Source organism: Cryptomeria japonica, chromosome 1, assembly GCF_030272615.1.
Source record: "Cryptomeria japonica chromosome 1, Sugi_1.0, whole genome shotgun sequence".
Lineage (NCBI taxonomy): Eukaryota > Viridiplantae > Streptophyta > Pinopsida > Cupressales > Cupressaceae > Cryptomeria > Cryptomeria japonica.
In genome coordinates, this window is record NC_081405.1 from 506,831,276 (window position 1) to 506,851,274 (window position 19,999).

General features: G+C 35.8%; 1 protein-coding gene across 2 annotated transcripts in view; it reads right to left on the minus strand.

The window, feature by feature from the left end:
- The window catches only part of LOC131052256 (uncharacterized), a 323,457-nt gene that overhangs the window by 106,843 nt on the left and 196,615 nt on the right, over nucleotides 1-19,999 (minus strand). For both annotated transcript variants that reach the window (XR_009107299.2, XM_057986876.2), the window contains exons 5-6: nucleotides 4,684-4,805; nucleotides 1,549-1,713 (exon numbers count right to left, since the gene is read on the minus strand). Coding sequence is in view for 1 of the 2 variants with exons in the window: in XM_057986876.2 (XP_057842859.2) it covers nucleotides 1,549-1,713; nucleotides 4,684-4,805 (287 nt within the window). In the remaining variant the exon portion in view is untranslated. The remainder of the gene's footprint in view (nucleotides 1-1,548; nucleotides 1,714-4,683; nucleotides 4,806-19,999) is intronic.

A 19,999-nucleotide genomic window follows, 5' to 3' on the forward strand; every position in this document is an offset into this window, starting at 1 on the left:
CTTTGGTCAAGCAGGGGTTAGTTTGTTTGAAATCTGTCTACCTGAAGCATCAACTATTACCGTCATTGTCCATAGGATCCCTAAACCCTATCTCTTTTTGCATTTATTTTCCCAGCTTGAAATCCAAGGCATCGTCAGATGCAGATCATCTTGTTGCATCCGTAAGTCCCCTCATGTTTACCAACAAAACATATCACCGTTGAGTTATCCTAAGTCGTCAAGACCTGACAATTGGAACCTTGAGGTTGTCCCCATTGATCATTTAGAACAGCATTAGGGATTTCCTTATTCAAGAGAGGATAGGATACTTAACATTCTATTATGTGTTGACTTGAAAGAGTAATAGTACGATTTCCCGCATCAACACAACTCTTCATAATTTTGCCCTTTGAAAGAGAGACAACCTCTCTACTTCCCATTCTTCTTCCATTAATCCTTCCTTGGTCCATATGCTTCCATTCATTTTTTTCCCTCCTTTTTTCTTTTCAAATTATCTCTTCTCCCTTTTATATATTATGTTTGAGAGAGTCATAACTCTTCATTCCATGTCTTTTGACCTTTCATTAACTTAATTACATTTTAATTATGTTATGTTATATTTTTTATTATTTTATGTTTTAATTTATTATTAATATTTTTTATTAAATCCTATTTAAAAATATGGTACAATACACATTGAGGAGTCATTGCCAGTGCAAGTAGCATCTACGTCTAGGATGGAGTTCGAGCCATAGCCTATCATGCTGAAGAAGGCAGAGAAGCTACACCAGACTCCTAGGACTAGAGCCCCTAGTTCTACCTCTCCCCTAGTTTTTACTAGAGCTGAGAAGAGGAAGATGTAAAATATTTTGAAATAGTATTTACTTTTAGTTTTGCAAAAACAATTTGCTACTTTCATTTTGTTTGAGACTATCAAACATCAGCATTCCACATGAGGATGCCATTTTGTACTCAATTTCATTTAAATCAATCAAATATAACTAGACTCAGCTTGTTTCTTTTACATGCTCATTTATTGACTCATTCGATGCATCTCATTGAATTTTGCAAAAAAATAAAGCGTTTCTAGTGAAATTTAAACAATTTTTAAGTTGTCGAGTTTTTTGCCGAGTCACATTTTTGGGCCTTGCCAAGTCCAACTTTTTCAACTATGGCAGGCACTACCCTACCATATTAAAAACTGTATGGACTTTAATAACTCTTGCAAGATTTATTTCTCTCCATAGCTACACACATGCTATATCACCTATATCATCATACTCACACACCATATAGATTTAGACTAACCATGTGCATTATATTCGATACTTATTGCTGAGGATTAACATAGAATGAAAACCATCCACAAATTTAAGAGAAGTACCAATGATGTAGAAATATTCAAAAGCCAAATAACATGGTGCATAATGGGAGAAAATATGAACAGAATCAGAACAAGATTGAAATAGTGTAACATTAATACCAGATCATCATATATATCTAATTAAAAGCTGTGTTCATTTTCAAATACAGTTTTGGTTGCAAGGAAATAGTTTAGAAAATCCATACCAGATCTATCCTTGACATCGATAAATTCATATTGCTTAAGCCTATCTTCATAATCTTTACCCAGGCGACCCTTTATACCTCTATCTAATGCATATCGTGCACTAATATTGATTACAGTTTCAATATCTTTGTACTTGGAAGCATAAAGCAACACTGCATTGCCACCTAAAATTAAAATGCATTTTAGTGGTTTAGCACATACCCAAGAATTTTTCATAATTTTATAAACTAATGGTGAAACTAAAAGAATGTCCAGAAGAAATAAAATCCAAAATTTTGACAATACTGGAGTAATTTTAAAGAAAGACAAAGAAAGACAAAGAAAGACAAAGAAAGACATGAAGACAGAAGGACAAATGGCCATCATTTATTCATGTTCAACAAGGATTTATTTTTCTATTTTTTCATAACTGCATACTGAAATTTTGGTGTATTACATAGCAACTAATAATTAGGTCATATAGATATTCTGATAATGCAATAAACAAGAGTGAGGTACTATCTCAGAAAACGATGACAGCAGAACGGAACCACATCACAGGATAGGGAATATACCAATCTATAGCCGTTCTCACAGCAAGGAATTACAACAGAAGTCATTTATATAACAGCCATACAACATTTATAAGTTTATAACCGATTTCTAGCATTTATATGAACTCACTTACCCATTTACAACAGTTATAATTTAGCATTTTATGAAGTCATACAAAGTACAGCAGGTCAAGCTAAGTCAGACACTCGACATACCTACAATTTTTGGTCAAACAAGACATATAGTCAAAGCAGCAGTTTTCTTGGTTAACAAAATAGTCTTCTTGGTCAACACAAAGCCATCTTCATTGACATTGCCTTTAATGAGCTTATGCAATGATCAGTCAACCAAAGGTCATGTGTCAACACGAGGACACCAAACATCAGTACAGAATCTGATGGCATCAGCTGTCTGGTATGCTACCTGTGGTCCTGTAGTCCTCTTTCGATCTTCAAATTTGCTTTTGGTGAAGTCAGACCAATTAGCATTGGGGATGAACCTAATGCAGTTAAAAATTATAGGTTGACCAGGAGAAAGAGAAAAGGATGTAATGCTCCAAAATGTAAGAAAATTTGCTAAACACGGTGATGATGTCATATAATGAAGTCAAATTTTGAATGATAACGTAAATGATGTCAAAAGTTCTTTCACAATCTACTTCATGTTTCATTTCATGCATTCACTTTTTAGGTTTTCCCCAACAGTTTAAAGTCGCATAGATCATTATTTCCTCAAATGTGAAGGTCTACTTTGTGCCACAAAAGTAATTCTCATCCATAGAATTGTGAATTGATAAAGATAATAAAGTGCAAAAATTGGGGTTCAAGGATAACATATTCTTAAGCTATATATCCTTAGGTATATTTCTGATTTTATTTCTAATATCTATGCATATTTTTATAAATGAATTTTTTCAACTAGTACCTATCTGCGAAGGAAAATGACTTACAGAACCTTGAGGAGAAAAGACAGTGCTTACATAAATTTACAACTTCCAATTTCATAATAGCATTTAAAACAAAAAATAAGTGAAATGCCACTGGAGTGCAAAGCACTGTATGCAGGATTGTTCTCTTGACAAAGATATCTTACCTTGTAGCCATAAATATCTTAAAATTTTCAGCCTTGTAAGTAGTGGGGTGATTGTGAAGAGGTCAGAAATTGCCATTTGTTTCATTGTCCTTGGGCAATTCCAGTAGCTAGATAGAACAGAAAGAGTTCACTAGATTACATCACAGCAATACTAGTTGCATCTGAACTAGAAACACAAGCAATTGCCTCCAATGAAATGGCAACTATTTTTTTTATGGGTCATAATTTCATATATGGTACTGTAATTAAAAAAGCTATAGTTTCAAGCAAAAATCTGCAAACATAGATTTTAAGGGTGCTTTATTTCTTTGCAGTGCCCTTCAGTTGAAGAATACCACGCTCAAAGGATGCTGGATAGTTTTTAGACAGGCTACAGAAAAAATTTCAATGATGCATAGATCTCAGCATATGATAAATCATATTCTTTTGTAAAATCCAAATCAAGATAAAGCTTTTTATCTTTTAAAAGAAAAAAGGAATTTGGGATATAGTTGGATGCATGCCATTTTATTGTTTTGGTGAAGACATTAGAAATTGGGTCCAATTTCTAAATTCAATCAAGTTTTATCCTGCATGCCTAGGAAACCAAACTCCAGCAAACAATATAATCGGTTACCTAAAGAAGTATGCATTCATCAAGATAAACTCCTACATAGCAAGCAACATACAATGTTAGAGGAACACATGCCTCATTATTGCAAAGAATTCAGAAAACTTGAACTGTAAGAATAATGAGCTATCCAAAGTAAGTTTCCAGAAGTAGATCATTTAGGAAGGAGATTCTTGAGTTCATACCACTAGCAATAAGGATGCTCTAATCTAATAAATACTTTTTCTTCTGTATAAAAATTGAAGCAAAAGCACTGACAATATATCTATTTATTTCCAAAGCCACAAGCATCTTAGTAATAAAGTTAAAGCAAGACTTGTGGAAATTGAATGTTCATGATGTTATTGGTGTTCAGTGGAAGCAGGGATAGTTTTCAGAAAGGATATTGCAGTGTTTCACTGGGACAAATCCCTGGGGTTCATGTGATGTCAAGGGGAATAGAGATCGGCATGTGATATCCCCTTTTTTGTCATTGCACATTCAGCATAATGCATTTACTTTTAAAAATTTGGTTTATTTTGCTTTGTCTAAGTTATTTTAAAAGCTTTCCTGCCATTGTCTCCAAAGTCTGGAAAAAAATATTGTCACCAAAGCTGCATCCTCTTGTACCCCTGTCCCATTAACTTGGAGAAGTACTGGGACAATATTGCTAGTCTTTGACACTCATGACATCTTTAATACCAAAGTTTAGCTCCAACTGAATTATACTATATTTGTAGAGTCTCTAATTTGAACCAAATTGGTAAAAACATATGCAATCTTTGAATAATGTGGAATCCAATTGAATTTTGTTTATGTATGATGAACAAAAAGCAACACCCCTTCAAAATTGCAATCGAAATTGCCATATCAAATAATCTACATATAAGAACTTCAGATTTCAGCTATAAAGCATTACCTTTGCTGTGCCCAATGATAGTGTTTACTTTGAACTCCTTCCATCTAAAATATAAAATTACAGATCGCAAATCTTCAGCCTCCTTCCAATAATTTCCATATAAAAACTGGCCTTCACTCTCCCTGAAATCTAACCCGGCTCAATCAGTTTGCATAATGAGAAAATCCAGATATCATGTAAAGTGCAGAATCAGCATAGGTCAATGTATGAACATACTACAAAAGAATATAAATGTAATTTCTGAGCATCTCATTAAGGCAGACTAAAAATATATCATTACATGCCTCACTAGGGTATGAAAAGATAAACATATTCTGTTGAAATGGAGCTTCACTATAAACATAATTTTGCAGAGGAATGTTAACAGGGGTTATAAATATTTTTAAAATTACACAGTAATGATGACAACTGTTACCTAAGATACATACTTTCTGTATAAGTTATCAATACTTTCTACTTACAGTTATGGAATCATTACGAATAGACTAAAGAAAGGACAAATGTGAAGATTAAAATGCATATAATTTAGAAATTTAAGGCAGCAGTAGATCTCTGTCACAACCCTCCTTTTTAAAATACAATTCTATTATATTTTTGGATAAGCTATTTAAATGATTGAATGAATTTTATAAAAAGATAAAATAATAATACACACACACACACACACATGGAAAATACACATTATTTTTATTTATCTATTTTTTCACTTCCAATTATGGCACATGTTTTAGGAAGAATAAGAAGCTTCTAGAGGATTCTCCACCACCTTGCATGTAACTCCTCCACTAAGTCTAATCAATTTGCATGAAGTCCAAAATTGGGAAAGAATCTCTTTTTTAATTAAATTTTCTAGATAGTGGAATAGAGGGAATTTTCTTATAAAATTATATGCAAGTTTCAAAGAAGGGGGTTGAGTATGTTTTGAAGGAAATTTCCCAAGTTTTAGAAATAGGTCTTTTTGGTAGTCTCATTTTTGTTGCAAGAATTTTGAAGTTGTTGTTTGAAGGATTTCTCTCAAGTTGCAAGGAAGGATCATAAGGGTAGCTAGTGGATTCAACATCAAGCTCGATAAACCAGGTTCTCTCCTTGTTGTTTATCTTTACATTTACTTATGAGGAATTCGTATTATCAATAGTTATAGATCTTCCTTTATATAAAGAAATTCTTTATTTTAAATCTTTTATTGAGGATAAATAATAATGATGATGCTTTCATATAGTGCATGTAAAATATAGTATTTAAATTATTTTATTTCCCTCAAGAAAATATGCACATGATCTTGCTTTTGTTGTTCTTCCAAAAATTTTAGCAAAAGAAAATCATATTCCTTTATTTGTTTAAAATTTCTTTTTCTGAAATCAAAATTCTTCCTGTGTGATTTGGATCTTTATTCCTCCCTCTGATTCATTTCTCTGGTCCTTCAAATGGAAATCTGAATCTCATTCTTTAATCTCTCTGTGATTATTTTTAAAATCTCTCTGTGATTATTTTAAATCTCTCTGTGATTTTTAGTTAAATAAATTTCTCTGTGAATATTAGTTAAATGAGTTGAATAAAATTTCTCTGTGAATATTAGCTGAATCTCTGTGAATATCAGTCGAACAAACTCTCTCCCTGTGAAATCTGAAAATAAATAATCTTCCTGTAAATAACTCTCTATCCCCCTCTCTGGACATTGGTTGAGAAATAAAATATAATCCCTCTGTGTTAACTTGTATTTCTCAGTTTAAACACCTACCTACTTCTGGATAATCTGTGCATCACTGGAGCAAATTACTTCTCTGGTTATTTTTTTTTTCTCTGCTATATTTCGTCCCTGGGATTAATATGATATTCTCTCTTACATTAATATCTTCTTATGTATTCATACTTGTTTATGTATTCTCTTTTTATTCAATTTAATATCCTGGAATGAACTATAAAAAAAATATATATATATACATATATATATCATGTATTAATAAAATTTATGCGAAGTGATTAATGTTTATATTGCACGATATAGTGCCTGTGCATACCGGCTCACAGGTGGAGGACGGAGTTAATACTCCGCAGGGAGTGGTACGGTAACGGTACCCCCCACTAGCCTGCGGTCACTGTTGCGGCAGTGGCCGCAGGGTAGTGGAGGGGACCCGTGGGGTCCCACTCCCATTAACCCCTATTAATGCCAATCAAACATAGTTCGAAGGCAATGTTAACTTTTAAAAAGAATTTTTTTTTTTTTTTTTTCATATATGTTTAAAATTTCAGTTTATTTTAATTCTTTCTTTTTTGTATATATATAAATCTTAGTTAATAAATTTTTTTAAACTCAGGTAATTATTAGATTTATAACAAGTTTTAACAAATTTAAATTAAATGATACTTAGATCCACTTAACGATTAATCCATATTAAACGACTTGAAGCTAAAATTCTATGTTGGGATTAGTGGTTTTATAAGTGATATTCTCGCATGCAACGTACCCTACCTTCGCTTCATGCAAATGTCTTTACATTGATTTCAATTATTGGTGTTCCCTTCTTCATGCAAATTATACGTTTAATTGTTAGTATGCAAGTTACCTAGCTATCATTATTATGCAAGTTATATTCAAGTTTCGAATAATAAATAATTCTAGTTATGGTTTTTATTCCATGTCATTCATCAAGTAGGTATTTCAATTAATTGAGCTTTGCAATGTCTAAATATATGCGTTCAATTCATAATTATTTTCCAAACATGATGTTTATCATAAGTTAGAAAAAATTAAATAAAGGAAGTTGGAAAACCAAAACCAAGTAGCGTTCGGTATATACAGTGCCTCTGGGTCACGCTTACGGGTAATGCTGTCGTGTTGAACTACTGCACTTAACACCTAATAAAGCTACATCAACGACGTCTGTGGCATCGTCCCTATAAATCGTCAGGGAGTAATAAGGGACACTTGGAAGTTAAAATCCAAGGGGCGGGTAATCCCTCTTGGATCGATAATCTCAATAAGATAATTTTAAAATGATTTTACATCCGTTGAGATAAACCATAGTAAACCCCCTTTAGGGTTGGTTAAGTAAAATGCTTTTATGAAATTGATTTTTAATCTTGAAGAGATATTGGTGATTGACAATTTGGTCAAGGGTGACGCTCATGATAGGTGTTAGGATGTAGTTGTTAGGCCACAAACAATAGGCCATCTTGAGCCTTTGTTTAAGTGCTACCACCGTGGGTAGCAACCGCAGAGAAATTGTCTAGGACATTGACCCTAGAAAGGGTTGCGTACCCACTAATCAGTTTACATCAAACCATAGAGTAGAAAATAGAACTACATACTTTACGCCTGGATCCCGTGCCGAAGCGGGTATGTAGGCAGTCTTGGGACAGAGTTGTCTCTCGTACTCAGGCGTTCGTGGGTGGGGTCTAGGCTTGGTAAAAGAAAGATTGAGTAAGAATCCTATTTGAAAGATAAGATAATTAAAATTGGAAAAAGTAATTCAATGCATACTCGGAAGGAATCCCGTATGGATTCGCTTGACTTCCCGAGGCTTTAAGCCAAATTCCGAGGTAGAATTCAAGCTTGTATTATGTTATTCAATTACTCCTAAGGACAACAACCTCGGTGCACTTCTGTTAAAAGAGTAGTACTTAGCGAGTGGCTTAGGACCCGAATGGTCCCGATGAGTCTAAGTCTCTGGCCAGAGCACCTCCTATCCCGATTGGATAGATGCCTACCTGTTGTGACCATTTCACACATCGCCCCATTAAAATGGGGACCCCCTCCTTTTTGCTTTTGTTTTGCCTATTCTTCTCTCTGCTCTTAGGGTTTTGATTAAGTGAGTTGTCTAGACTAGGGTTAAGCCTTAGGGGTTTCTTTTGGATATTTTCAAGCCGAGTCCAGTCAAATTTTGAAGATTATTAAGCATCCTCCCGAAGATTGCAATTTTTGAAATAAGATGAACCTGTCAGGAGGTCAGGTATGTCTCAGGTTAGGTTAAGTCAGGGATCTTTTTGAGGCAAATTCAAATTTTGCCTAAGAGCTAGCATTTTGAGGATGGAATTGTGCATTTTTGTCTGGGTAAATTTTGACCAAATTTTTGAAGGCTTGATGACTGATTCTCGGCCTTGAAGATGACCTAATTAAACCTTGTGAAGTGATTGAAGACCTAAATTATGGATATTTTGGCTTATAAAGGTGAAATCGCTCCTGTCCCTCTCCCAGGGACCAAGGCGAAAATGTTATTTGGTGCATATTGGTTACTGACTTGTTTAAATTGTTTTGTGCAGGGTCTCCAGGGGAGATGATTGGACGTGAATTGAAGATTTTAAGGATTTTGAAGATTTGAAAATGATGAAATTTGAAGGATTAAGGTAAATTCGCTCCTGTCCTCCACTGAAGGACCAGGGCGAAATGATTTATTTTGGTCATTTTTGGCCTTGGTTGATCAAATTGAAGCATTAAGGACACAATGAAGGATGAAATGAGCGTAATGGAGCATCCAGACTCAGTTAAAAGCAATGAAAGGTTGAACTTTTTGTCTAGCAAGATGAATTCGCTCCTGTCCCTCACCAAGGGACTAGAGCGATTTTCTTTGTACACACCTTCTTGGACCTTTTCTGGATTTAGGCTCTCGTTCATGGATTGTAAAAAGATGATATCTTCCCCAGCAAAGGAAATTTGAGATGAAAAGTGAAAGGATTTGGCCTTGAGGACAAAAGGCGCTCCTGTCCCTCACTGAAGGACCAGAGCTTGAATTCCAAATTTGCATTATCCTTGCAAGATTTAAGTGATTTTGCGATTTGAAGAGGTCAAGGGAAGTATGTTTTGCCCGTTGAATATAACTTGAGTAGGCCACAAAGAAGAGAATCAACCCAAATGGCAATAGGCGCTCCTGTCCCTCTCCAAGGGACCAGAGCGATTTTCTCACAAGACAAATTTTTGGCAAAGGTAAAGCGAGTTTCATGTTTGAGATGAATGAAGGAAGGCATAATCGGTCCATTGAAGATAATTTTGAAAGTTAGCAAAACATAAGTGAGCTCATAATTGCCAAGGCGCTCCTGTCCCTCTCCAAGGGACCAGAGCGAAATATTCAAGTATGCCTAAACGCTTAACGTTTGAAATACTATTTCTTGTTTCCAGGACTCAAGATAGAATGGAGAATCGTGTTTTATGCCTTGAGGGTAATTGGAGGTTGATGTGGTCAAGAATTTGCACAATAAACTAAAAGGCGCTCCTGTCCTTCACTAAAGGACCAAGGCGATTTTCATAAAATCAACAAATCCCCTCCAGAATCACGCCAAGACAAGGTTGTGCAAAGTGAGAAATATCTTTCGAAAGATGATGAACAAGGAATTGCCCCCAAGAATCAACGATCTTAAGCTCAAATGTAAAAATCGCTCCTATCCTTCACTGGAGGACCAGGGCGAAAATCTTTGGATAGTCTATTTTGCCTTGAGAAAGCGAGTGGAACATGCACTGAAGGGACGAATGAAGATCATTGTTCACCTCCAAACTTCAAGTGCGATTTGGAAGACAAAGACCAAGGACAAAGGGTGAGATCGCTCCTATCCCTCACCAAGGGACCAGGGCGAAAATGTCTTAAGGTACGCTCCTCCTGACGAACGAATAAATCAAAACTCAAAGTTCCAAATGAAAATCCCATTTTGGACGTCCAGGAAGAGATTTTGAACGTGAAAGCAAGGAATACAAGGCCAAAAATGAAAAGGTGCTCCTGTCCCTCTCCTAGGGACCAGAGCGAGGTTATTAACAAATTGATATTTTTTTACCATGCCTAGGCGCCAATGTCCTCCAAATCACATTAAATGCCAATTTCGCTAAAACCTTGAAATATTTTAATTAAATTGGCATTTAATAAAAGCGCATAGCATTTAATAATTAATTTTGGGCCTTAAAAAATCAAAATTTTCAATCATAAAGGCATTTAAAATTAATTTTTTATTAAATTGAATTTAAAAATGGAGCGCTTAAGGTATCTTTTTTAATATTTTTGCTAAGTCGGCCTTAGTCTTTTATTAAATTTTGTTTATTTTGGCCTATTTTCACCAAGTCGGCCTATGGGAAATGAAAGGGTGAGCGCTCTATATATTTGGGGTGTGTTTTCATTATTCAAATCATTCACTTATTGTTTCAAGTGCGATTTGGAAGAACAAGGAGTGCGAAACATGATTTAAGAGGAACGAATTTTTTTCGGAGGATAAAGGTGATAGAATTAATACTTGCGAAGACTAGAGGGAGGCGCATTTTGCTAAAGGGAGTCTTCAATCTTCATTTTGCCTAGCAAATTTTCCTAATTTTGCATCATTTCTTAGAATTAATCCTCAAGTGGAGGTATGGCGAGATCTTCCTAGTCCAATGTTGAAACTTTGAATTTTGAATTTCAAATTGCGTAGTTAAATTTAGGAAATGATAATTCAAAGATTTATCATGAAGTTTCCTAAATTAAAAGCTTCAATCTTCCTTTTTACTCTATATGTTTAAATTGCAAAATATATTACTCATTATGAAATGTTGTGTAGGTATCATGATGGCGACCCCAAAGGCAGGAGCATCCACTAGTCGTCCAGCTCTCATGAAGGAAGATCAAAGGAATGAAGAATTGGAGACCAAGATCGTGTCAAAATGGAGCAACATTGGAGATACCAACTTGGGAAACTTCAGTGTGAAGAAGTTTCGAGAGGTCCCTTATATTGGAAAACCATCACCTGTCGCAAAGAGAATAATTGAAAGTGGCATCATCAAGGCGGCCGGTTTCCCTCCAGCAGTCTTGTGCCATGAGTTGATGATCGAGTGTGCCCGCCATTATGACCCACAATCAAGATCAATCGTGTCCAAGGAAGGAAACACTTTGGCTTACCTTTCAGAAGAGGCTATCAGTGAAGCTCTCCATCTTCCAGAACATAAAGATATGATTTACAAAAGCTTGGAAGGAGCTAGGTCCATGTACGAAGATGATCCAGACACTTGCTTGAGCATCATCAATAAGAATTGGTTACTCAAAAGTCGTCCTCGCCTGAGCAAGATTCCCAACACACCACATAGGATCGATTTCCAGGAGGAGTACAGAGATTTGATAACTTTGCTCAATCGAGTTACAGGTGCTCCTCAAGCCTTCTATTTTGAGAAATGGATGTTCTACTTCATCCAAGTGATAGTTCAAGGAAAAGGAACAATTCATTGGGCTAGAATTATTAGCCATTGCTTGGACGTGCAGTTAAGAAGACTGAAGGCTACCAAGTCATTCCACATGAGCTCGTACATCATATATGCCTTGATCAGGAGTTTTGAATATGCAGGACTACCTCACAGAGGAGTGATCGGAAGAGGACCATGGGAAGTCAGAGTTTGTGAATCTTATGTTCATTTGCATCATCCACCGGGAAGTAACTACAAGTTAGGTAATGATACCTTCACGATGAACATCACCAGGATGTTGCAAGGTGGGATTCACAATCGGATATCTCAAGATGCACAAGAGCTTGTAAAGAGGTATGGTGCTTGGTTTATCCAATTCCAAAAGTTTACATATATTAGAGTTCATGGGTGTCCTTCACCTCCATATATGTTGCCAAGATATCCGACAGACAGGATAGTGTTACTTGAGGTGACTCGACAGTTGGTGGCTTATGCGAAAGCATTCAAACACAGGCATGGGAATGGAATTCCGGTGCCTATCATACTAGGGAATTCAGTTGAGGTATGTCCTAATGCTTTAGCCTTGGATGATGCAGAGAAAGAGTTGGCCTTATATTCATTTTCATTCTTTGCCTTGAGAGAGAATTTTGATCCTTATGGGTATATAGAGGAGACGGTTGGTAGAAAGTACAGACATGAATGTCAGGTAGAGGACTTTTGGATGAATCTCTCAAGTGATCTAGAAGTAAAAAGAAAGATGCATTCCAGATTGCCTTTAGATCTCATCAGGAAATGCAAAGTTTACAAGGTGGCTGATCAAGCTCAGGACAGTGGCAGACATCTCCAATCATCTTATGACAGAGAGGACAAAACAGTGAAGATAGATTGGAACGAGCCTGAGATTACAGACTTGAGAACTTTGATGGCTCCGGTTTTGTCATGTACTCGCAGATGGGTGGATATACAACATCAAAAGTTGAGAGAACAGAACGCACCGATGACTTTTACTTGGAGGAAAGGCCAGGGGAAGGAGGAGCAAGCACAAGTGAAGGCAATCCTCATCCTAGGAGCATAAGTGAAGGCAATCCTCATCCTAGAAGCGCGAAGAGGAAAGAAAGCCCTGAGAAAAGGGAACCCTCCAAGAAGAAGCAAGAGGCCCATCGAGATCACTCATCTGGCACATCTTCCCGACATGGAAAAAGGACAAGAGAAGAGGGTACTTGAAGTTGAGGAATCTATGGAATCAATGGTCCAGAATGATAAACATGAAGAAAGGCAAGCACCTCAACGTTCATCAAGTCAATCTCCCCAAGTCAATGAGCTACATGAAGACAAGAATGATGATGAAGTGACATCTCCTCTCCGAGAAGAGGGATTAGTGCCTAAAGAGATACAAGTTAGAGAGACAAGGTCCGCCATTCCAGATTGGTTAAAGGAGAGGCTAACAAGGGTGATTGTGATCGAAGACGAAGATAATGTGATTGATTTAGAAAGCCTTGTTGGAAATTCTCAGGAAGTGACAAAGAAGAAGAAGGCCACCAAGATGTCCAAGATGGTCAGAGATGAGACAGGATCCAGGAAATTGCAGATAGCTACACCAATAGTAGATAAGTATGAAGGTGAAATCCTTGCAGAAGAGTATGATGTAGAAACATTTGAGCTTGGTCCACTCACCGCTGAGCAGGCACTGGATGAGGCAACCGATTCATTTGAGGCACTTAAAGACAAGCTTAAAGAAGAAATGGAAAAGAATAGAAAGCTTGAGCGAGAGGTCGGTGCTTGGAGAGGCTACTTTAGCCATCTCAATCAGCCTTTGGGACGTCAGGATCCAGCAGTATCTCCCGTGCAAGCACTTCCCCTTGAATCAGTTGGCGAGGCAGAAAGAGTTAAGAGCTTGGTTTAGCTTATGAGCTCTTGGATTGACAAATCCCATACCGTTGCCATTGAGTTCGCAACAAGAATGATGCAGACCACTCATCGAGCTATCCAGGTCCTTGAGATCATTCACAACCTAATGATAACAGTAGCCGCCTTTGCACACACTAGAGATGTTATCATTCCTGTTCTAGAAGTAATCAGGCAAACGCCAAGGAAGATCCTAGCACAAGAAAAGATAATGGATGCAGAAGCTCATAATTTACTCCAGTGGTCAACTCTACTCCAGATGAAGGAAGTTCTTTTTGAAGACATCAGCACCAAATGCAATCAAGTTGAAGAGGTCATCCATCCAATTCAGGACAAGGTGTTTGAGGTGTTATGTTCTATTCTTAGTAGAAGGATTGAAGATGAGACAGATGTGAATCTTCAAGAGTTGGAAGAGAAGGTTAAGTTCATCTTTTGCAAAGATGAAAATATTATCATAGATGAGCAAAGAGATCATATGTTCGCTACTATGCTCCTGATTGAGAAAATCAAGGAACTTGAACCTGGATGGGATGTAGCTCTTCTCAAAGCTTTTGATCAAGTTATCCACTTGGAGGAACGAATGAGGAATCTTCCCGAGATTCCTATTGCTGAGATTGAAGGAATTGTGTCCAGATTCATTGCATATGCTAAGGAGGAGCATTGGAAAGGGAACAAGGTTCTAGAAGAGAGGTTGTTATAGATGATGTGGCACCTTAATTATCATTGGTCTATGTTTCCTAGATTTTTGTGCCAATTAAATATTTGGCTATGCATTTAATATTGTTCAATAAAAGGGGAACTTTTTGTAATAAACCCTAATTAGGGTTTAGGTGTCAGAATCTCAGCCGTTGATCTTCTTTTGATCTGGGTTGTTCATTGTAATTGAGGATGCTATATATACCCTCATTCATTTTCATTTTTAAGGGAGTAAGATTAGAATGAGAGATTAAGAGGAGAAATAGATATTAGAGTCAGATAGTTAGAAGTTATTTTGTAGCAAGATTGAGCATTGAAGAGAGAATTTTAAGCAATTGTTGTCTATTTTGGCTTTGAGATCAATAAAATATTGAAGTTATGGTGTTTTATTGCAATTCTTGCGGCTACTTTCATGGTTGCTTACTTTCTTGAATCATTCTTGGTTGAAGTAGTGTTTAAATTTGAAGGACTAAGTGTTGAGCTTGATCTTTGGTGAGATTCACGTTCCAAACCACTAGCTTCTTGCTGATTGTAAGGACGCCCTGCGTGGTCAACTGGAGATATTTGGATTGCTTAAACCTTCAATCATTATTGAACTATTGATATGTACCTTCATGGTAGTGTCTATGATTCTTGATGAATTGAAAAATCATTAGTCACCTTAGAAGATTGCATCAATTTCAGTAGAGTTGTTATTCCTTGGCAATATTGAAATTGGTAGAATCTTACCAAGTCTAGCCTACATTGAGTCACTCCTAGGATTAGATTAGAATTCATCTCTTGCAAACGCTACCTTTTGATCCTTTTTTGAGAACTTGTTAGTTTTAGGAAATTTTGTTCCTGTACGGAAACGTAAGGCCCCTTGATGAAACAGCATTCACAACGACCACTGGTGCTTATCCACACGTAGAGACCCTACATCAAAGAACCTTGGAGTCATCCTGATTGATCAGTTTTTTGCGACATCTTCAGCAATCAGAGGCTTTATTCAAGAGAGGATAAGGTACCCTTGAGTATTTTATTCTGTGTTTGATTGTGTACAAAACACACGTCAACACTACCCTGTATGGGTAGATGCCTATCCCGAATTGGATAGATGAAATCTTATGTCTCGTATGGACAAATGCCTAACCCGTATGGTTAGATGCTCATCCCGGATGGATGAATGCCTAATCCAAATGGATGGATGCCCAGAGTATGTGATTGAATCAAACACAATGAATAAATTAAACAAAAAAAAAAGAATGGTCAATTTTTGTTGAGTTAATTATGGTGGGTTATTATAATCTCCTTATGAGTTAATTAACTTACACGAACACCATACTAGTTGAATGTGTCAGCATGCAAGCTTAATCCTCCCTTGAATACAACCATGCCTAGATATTGTGGCCAGAATGCCCCAAAATGTACATATTTTGTACATCTAAATGAGCCTCAGTAAGGTTTTAATTCCATTCATTAAGTCATCTTAGAATTAAAATAAATAACTTCTATAAGGGTATAATTTATTTTATTGAATTTTAATTTGTCAAAATATCGATTAATTAGCACAATATAGGATTAAATAGATCTAAGAATCAACCGATGAGGTCTTAGTTGGCTCTAAATACAAAGTGATCAACTAATTAAACCCTAAACATGCTTGATCCACTCCTTAGTAGCCTAATAATAAGTAATATTTAAAACTAAAGGACACTCATAATAAATATCTAATATTTAAAACTAAAGGACACTCATAGTAAATATCTATGTTACAGGTCCATAGGTATGAGCAGCCAGGTCATAGGCCGGTTCACGGTCCAAATTTGGTCCGTTGTGGGCCGGACAAGGTTCCATCCATAGTCTGTGGGTCCAACCTAGACAGACTCGAGTGAACCCGAGGCGTATTTCATTCGAGGCATATGTCATTCCTTCACTGACCATTCCGCCAAATTTGGTGGTTTTCTAATTCTTAAATACATTTTTAACTTATTTTTTAATGAACATGTGATGTAGATATTTTCGTCGCATGCCTAATATAATAGCGGCGGTTACTTGGGGATGGAAATATTGCCTTTGGTTGGAAAGATCTTCTTTATCTTTCTATTCAATCAATTTGTGGATCCATACCCACCGATAGTATTTCCTCTCTAAGCCCAGTACTTTCTCACCTCTATTGTCTGTCTATATTGTTGATGCCCAAGAAAGATGTGGATTAATCACTAACACTAATTGATGGGCTATTTCTTGTTCTCGAGTTTGGGAAAGGTAGTGAGGAGTGCCTAAGTAAATTATATTTAGTTTATTTTATTTCAATTTTTTATTTAGATTCAAATGTAAAAATATTTAACTATTGTAGATGCCTAAAATTGGCCTTTAATCCCTACTATCTTCTATTAATTAAATAAATATTTTTATTTATTTAATTAGTTCACTTAATCTTTTTCTTTTCTAAATTAAATAAATATTTAGTATTTATCAAGGTTACCAGGAGAAAGGGGTACTTGGAGACTTCGGAGACTGGTACCAGTACTAGTACGACTAATTTTCAAAAATAGGAGACGGGGGTACTTGGAGATGCCAATTTTTTTTTAAAATATAATTTAATAATTTCTAAAACATATCATGACAGAGAACTTTGAAACAGGAACGATGGTAAAGTTTAACATTAACTTTAAAATTGAACAAAAATTGAAATTAAAATTGTTTATACTGTTACTAGCCGGTCTAAATTGTTTAGTGAAAGTAAGGTAATATAGATGTTGAGCACACTCAATATTGTCTGCTAAATAGTGAAGGCAATTTCTATTTAGACTATTACAATGATACGAAATCAGTCCTCACAAAAAGTCTATGCTATCAATAGATCCAATCACTATAACTTTGCATGGATTTGCATGGATTTTTGTCTTTCTGCGAAACAATTTCCTTATTAGTTATTTCCCTACGGCTTCGCTTTGCTGTAAGCTTCTCTTATTTATTTTTTATATTTTTTTTTGCCTTTTTACTGCATTTTGCCCCAAGTTTTTTAGGAGGAGACTTCATTTTTTGGTCGGGAGACTTTGGAGATGGCAGGAAACAGCAGTCAAAAGAACCTTATGCATCAAGAAGTTTCCGGTACTGGAGACGGATCTCCGGTACTGGTACGCGTCTCCAGGGGTAGGAGACGGGTCTCCTGGTAATGCTGGTATTTATTTAATCTCACTCCTTTCCTAAATTAGATAAATACTTTTATTTAATTAATTAATTCATTATCCTCTTCTTTTAATCTAAGCCCTTGATTCTCTTTGAGATTTCTATAAAAGAGGCTTCTTCCTTCCATTTTCATCGAATCTACAATCATTATCATACTTGCATTCTACCAAAATTTCTCTAGAGCCAAACATCATCACACCATCTTTGCATCATAGCTTACCTCATCAAGCAACCACATCCATTCCTTCATGACATCGTGTGCATGTCCTACATAGCTAAGAGCAACCATCATCAATAAAAGATCTTGGAGAATAGGAGAACAATGGAGACAAGCCTATTGTGTATGTGAAGGCATACTTGGTTTATTTTATGTTATTTGCATGCGTGGTAGAACTCTATTGATTGTTTGTTGAATTAGTTTGTAGATCTAGGGTTGGTAGTTGGATCTTTAGGGTTTACAAATAGGTAACAATTCAACATAAATAACTATTATTTATTACTGATGGTCCAATTAAAATTATTTTATTTTATTTTAATTTAATTCTTAATTTAAATGTGAATGTGAAAGTATTTACTATTTTAAAAATATGGAAATTTATATAAATTTTAAGGTTAAAATTGTCTGAAATATATTATTAATAATTTTTATATGCTTTTGTATTGACAAACCCAAGCCCAATTTTTTTTAACCGAACCCTAAAACTTTAACTCGCTAACTTAGATTGATATGAAAAAAAGCATGCCTTCTATTCTGAACAGTGTTACCAAATCTGGCGGTACTTGTCTAGACACAATGAATCCCGAGGCGAGCCAACCTTGCCAAGTTTGGGAGACTTAGCAGCCAAGTCTCTCCAAATTTGCCAAGTCTAGTGGACTCGTCAAACATGGCAAGGCTAGGCGCGTCTAGAGCCTAAGACTCGATCGTGTGGTTGGGCATGAAAAATTAAAAAAATAAAATAAAAATCAGCAACTTTATTTTTTTTGACTTATAATTGCTGCCTCCACCCTAAAAGTAACTTCATTTCATTTTCAAGCCAAAAGAGAAGAAAATAGAGTTTTGAGCCAAATTTAGATTGTGTTATAGGGAAACCAACAAGGAGTTTCAACAAAAATCAGTTATTGAATCACATTTGGGCAAGTTTGTGGCTACTTTTGGTGCATCTAGAGGTGTCTACAAAGGATTGGAAAGAGCTCACTACTGATTTCAAGCAAGATTTAAGAGGTAAGTTTGTATTTTGAAGGTTTTTTTTGTTTTTTTCTAGCAAAAAAATCATTTTTGTTTTACATTTCCTCTTTTTTTTTATGGATCAAAGAACAAACAAAAAGTGTGTTTAATTTTTTTGTTAAACAAACCCTAGGTGTTTTTGTTAAAAAATCTAGTTTTACTATTGCAAACCCTATATTTTTGTATACCAGTTTAAATATAAATCACAACAATTTTTTTCTATTTATATGTTATTGCAGCATTCTTGAGATTTATAAATTGTCTTTATCACAATGTCCTGAACCCCAATTAGAAGGTACCCTTGTTGGAAACATGCTATTATTACCTCTAAGCAAAAGAAAGGAGAAGTAACTTGTTTTCATTGCAAAACAACTTTTCATGGTGGAGACATTAATAGATTATAATACAATCTTGCAAATATACCAATCCATGATGCCAATTCATGCACACTTGTGCATATTGAGGTTATGCATGAAGTGCGACTGCAATTAGAAACCTTTGAGCAAAAAAAAGAATTAAAAATGAGGCAACAAGAGGAGATGGAAGCCATTGGTGGAATTGTAAAGTCTTCTTCAATTCCCCTATTTCGTCCATCTTCATGTGTTGGTCGTACTGGTGTCGGTGTTGTTGTTGGTACTAGTGGTAGTGGTAGTGCTAGTGTTGGCATTGGGCCTAGAGTTCGTGCATCTAGGTTAGATTCATATATTTTGCCACACACTACTCCAAGTTCACAACCTTCACTTGAGAACATGGGTTGGAACAAAGACAAACATGATGCAGCTAAATGTGCAATTGGATACTTTTGGTTCTATTGCACCATTCCATTCCATGAAACCGGATAATTCCTTTTTCTTGTTTGTTTTAAAATTTATAGATTGATTCCTTGTCTTTTGAATTTTTATATTCAGATGTATGTTGAATTCAAATTTAAACTCTCCATTTTACAATATCTATTTTATTTAATTTATTTGTGACATGCGTTAGGTCTCCTTATTGGCAAAACATGGTTGATGCCATTATTGTTTGTGGGACAGGGTTCAAAGCTCATAATGATGAGGAAATAAAGGGCCCAATTTTGTCACAAAAGGTGGCTGATGTGAAAGCCACAATAGAGGAGCAACGATTGATATGGAGGAAGAGTTGCACCATCATGACCAATGGTTGGACGGATAGAAGAAACAAAATATTGC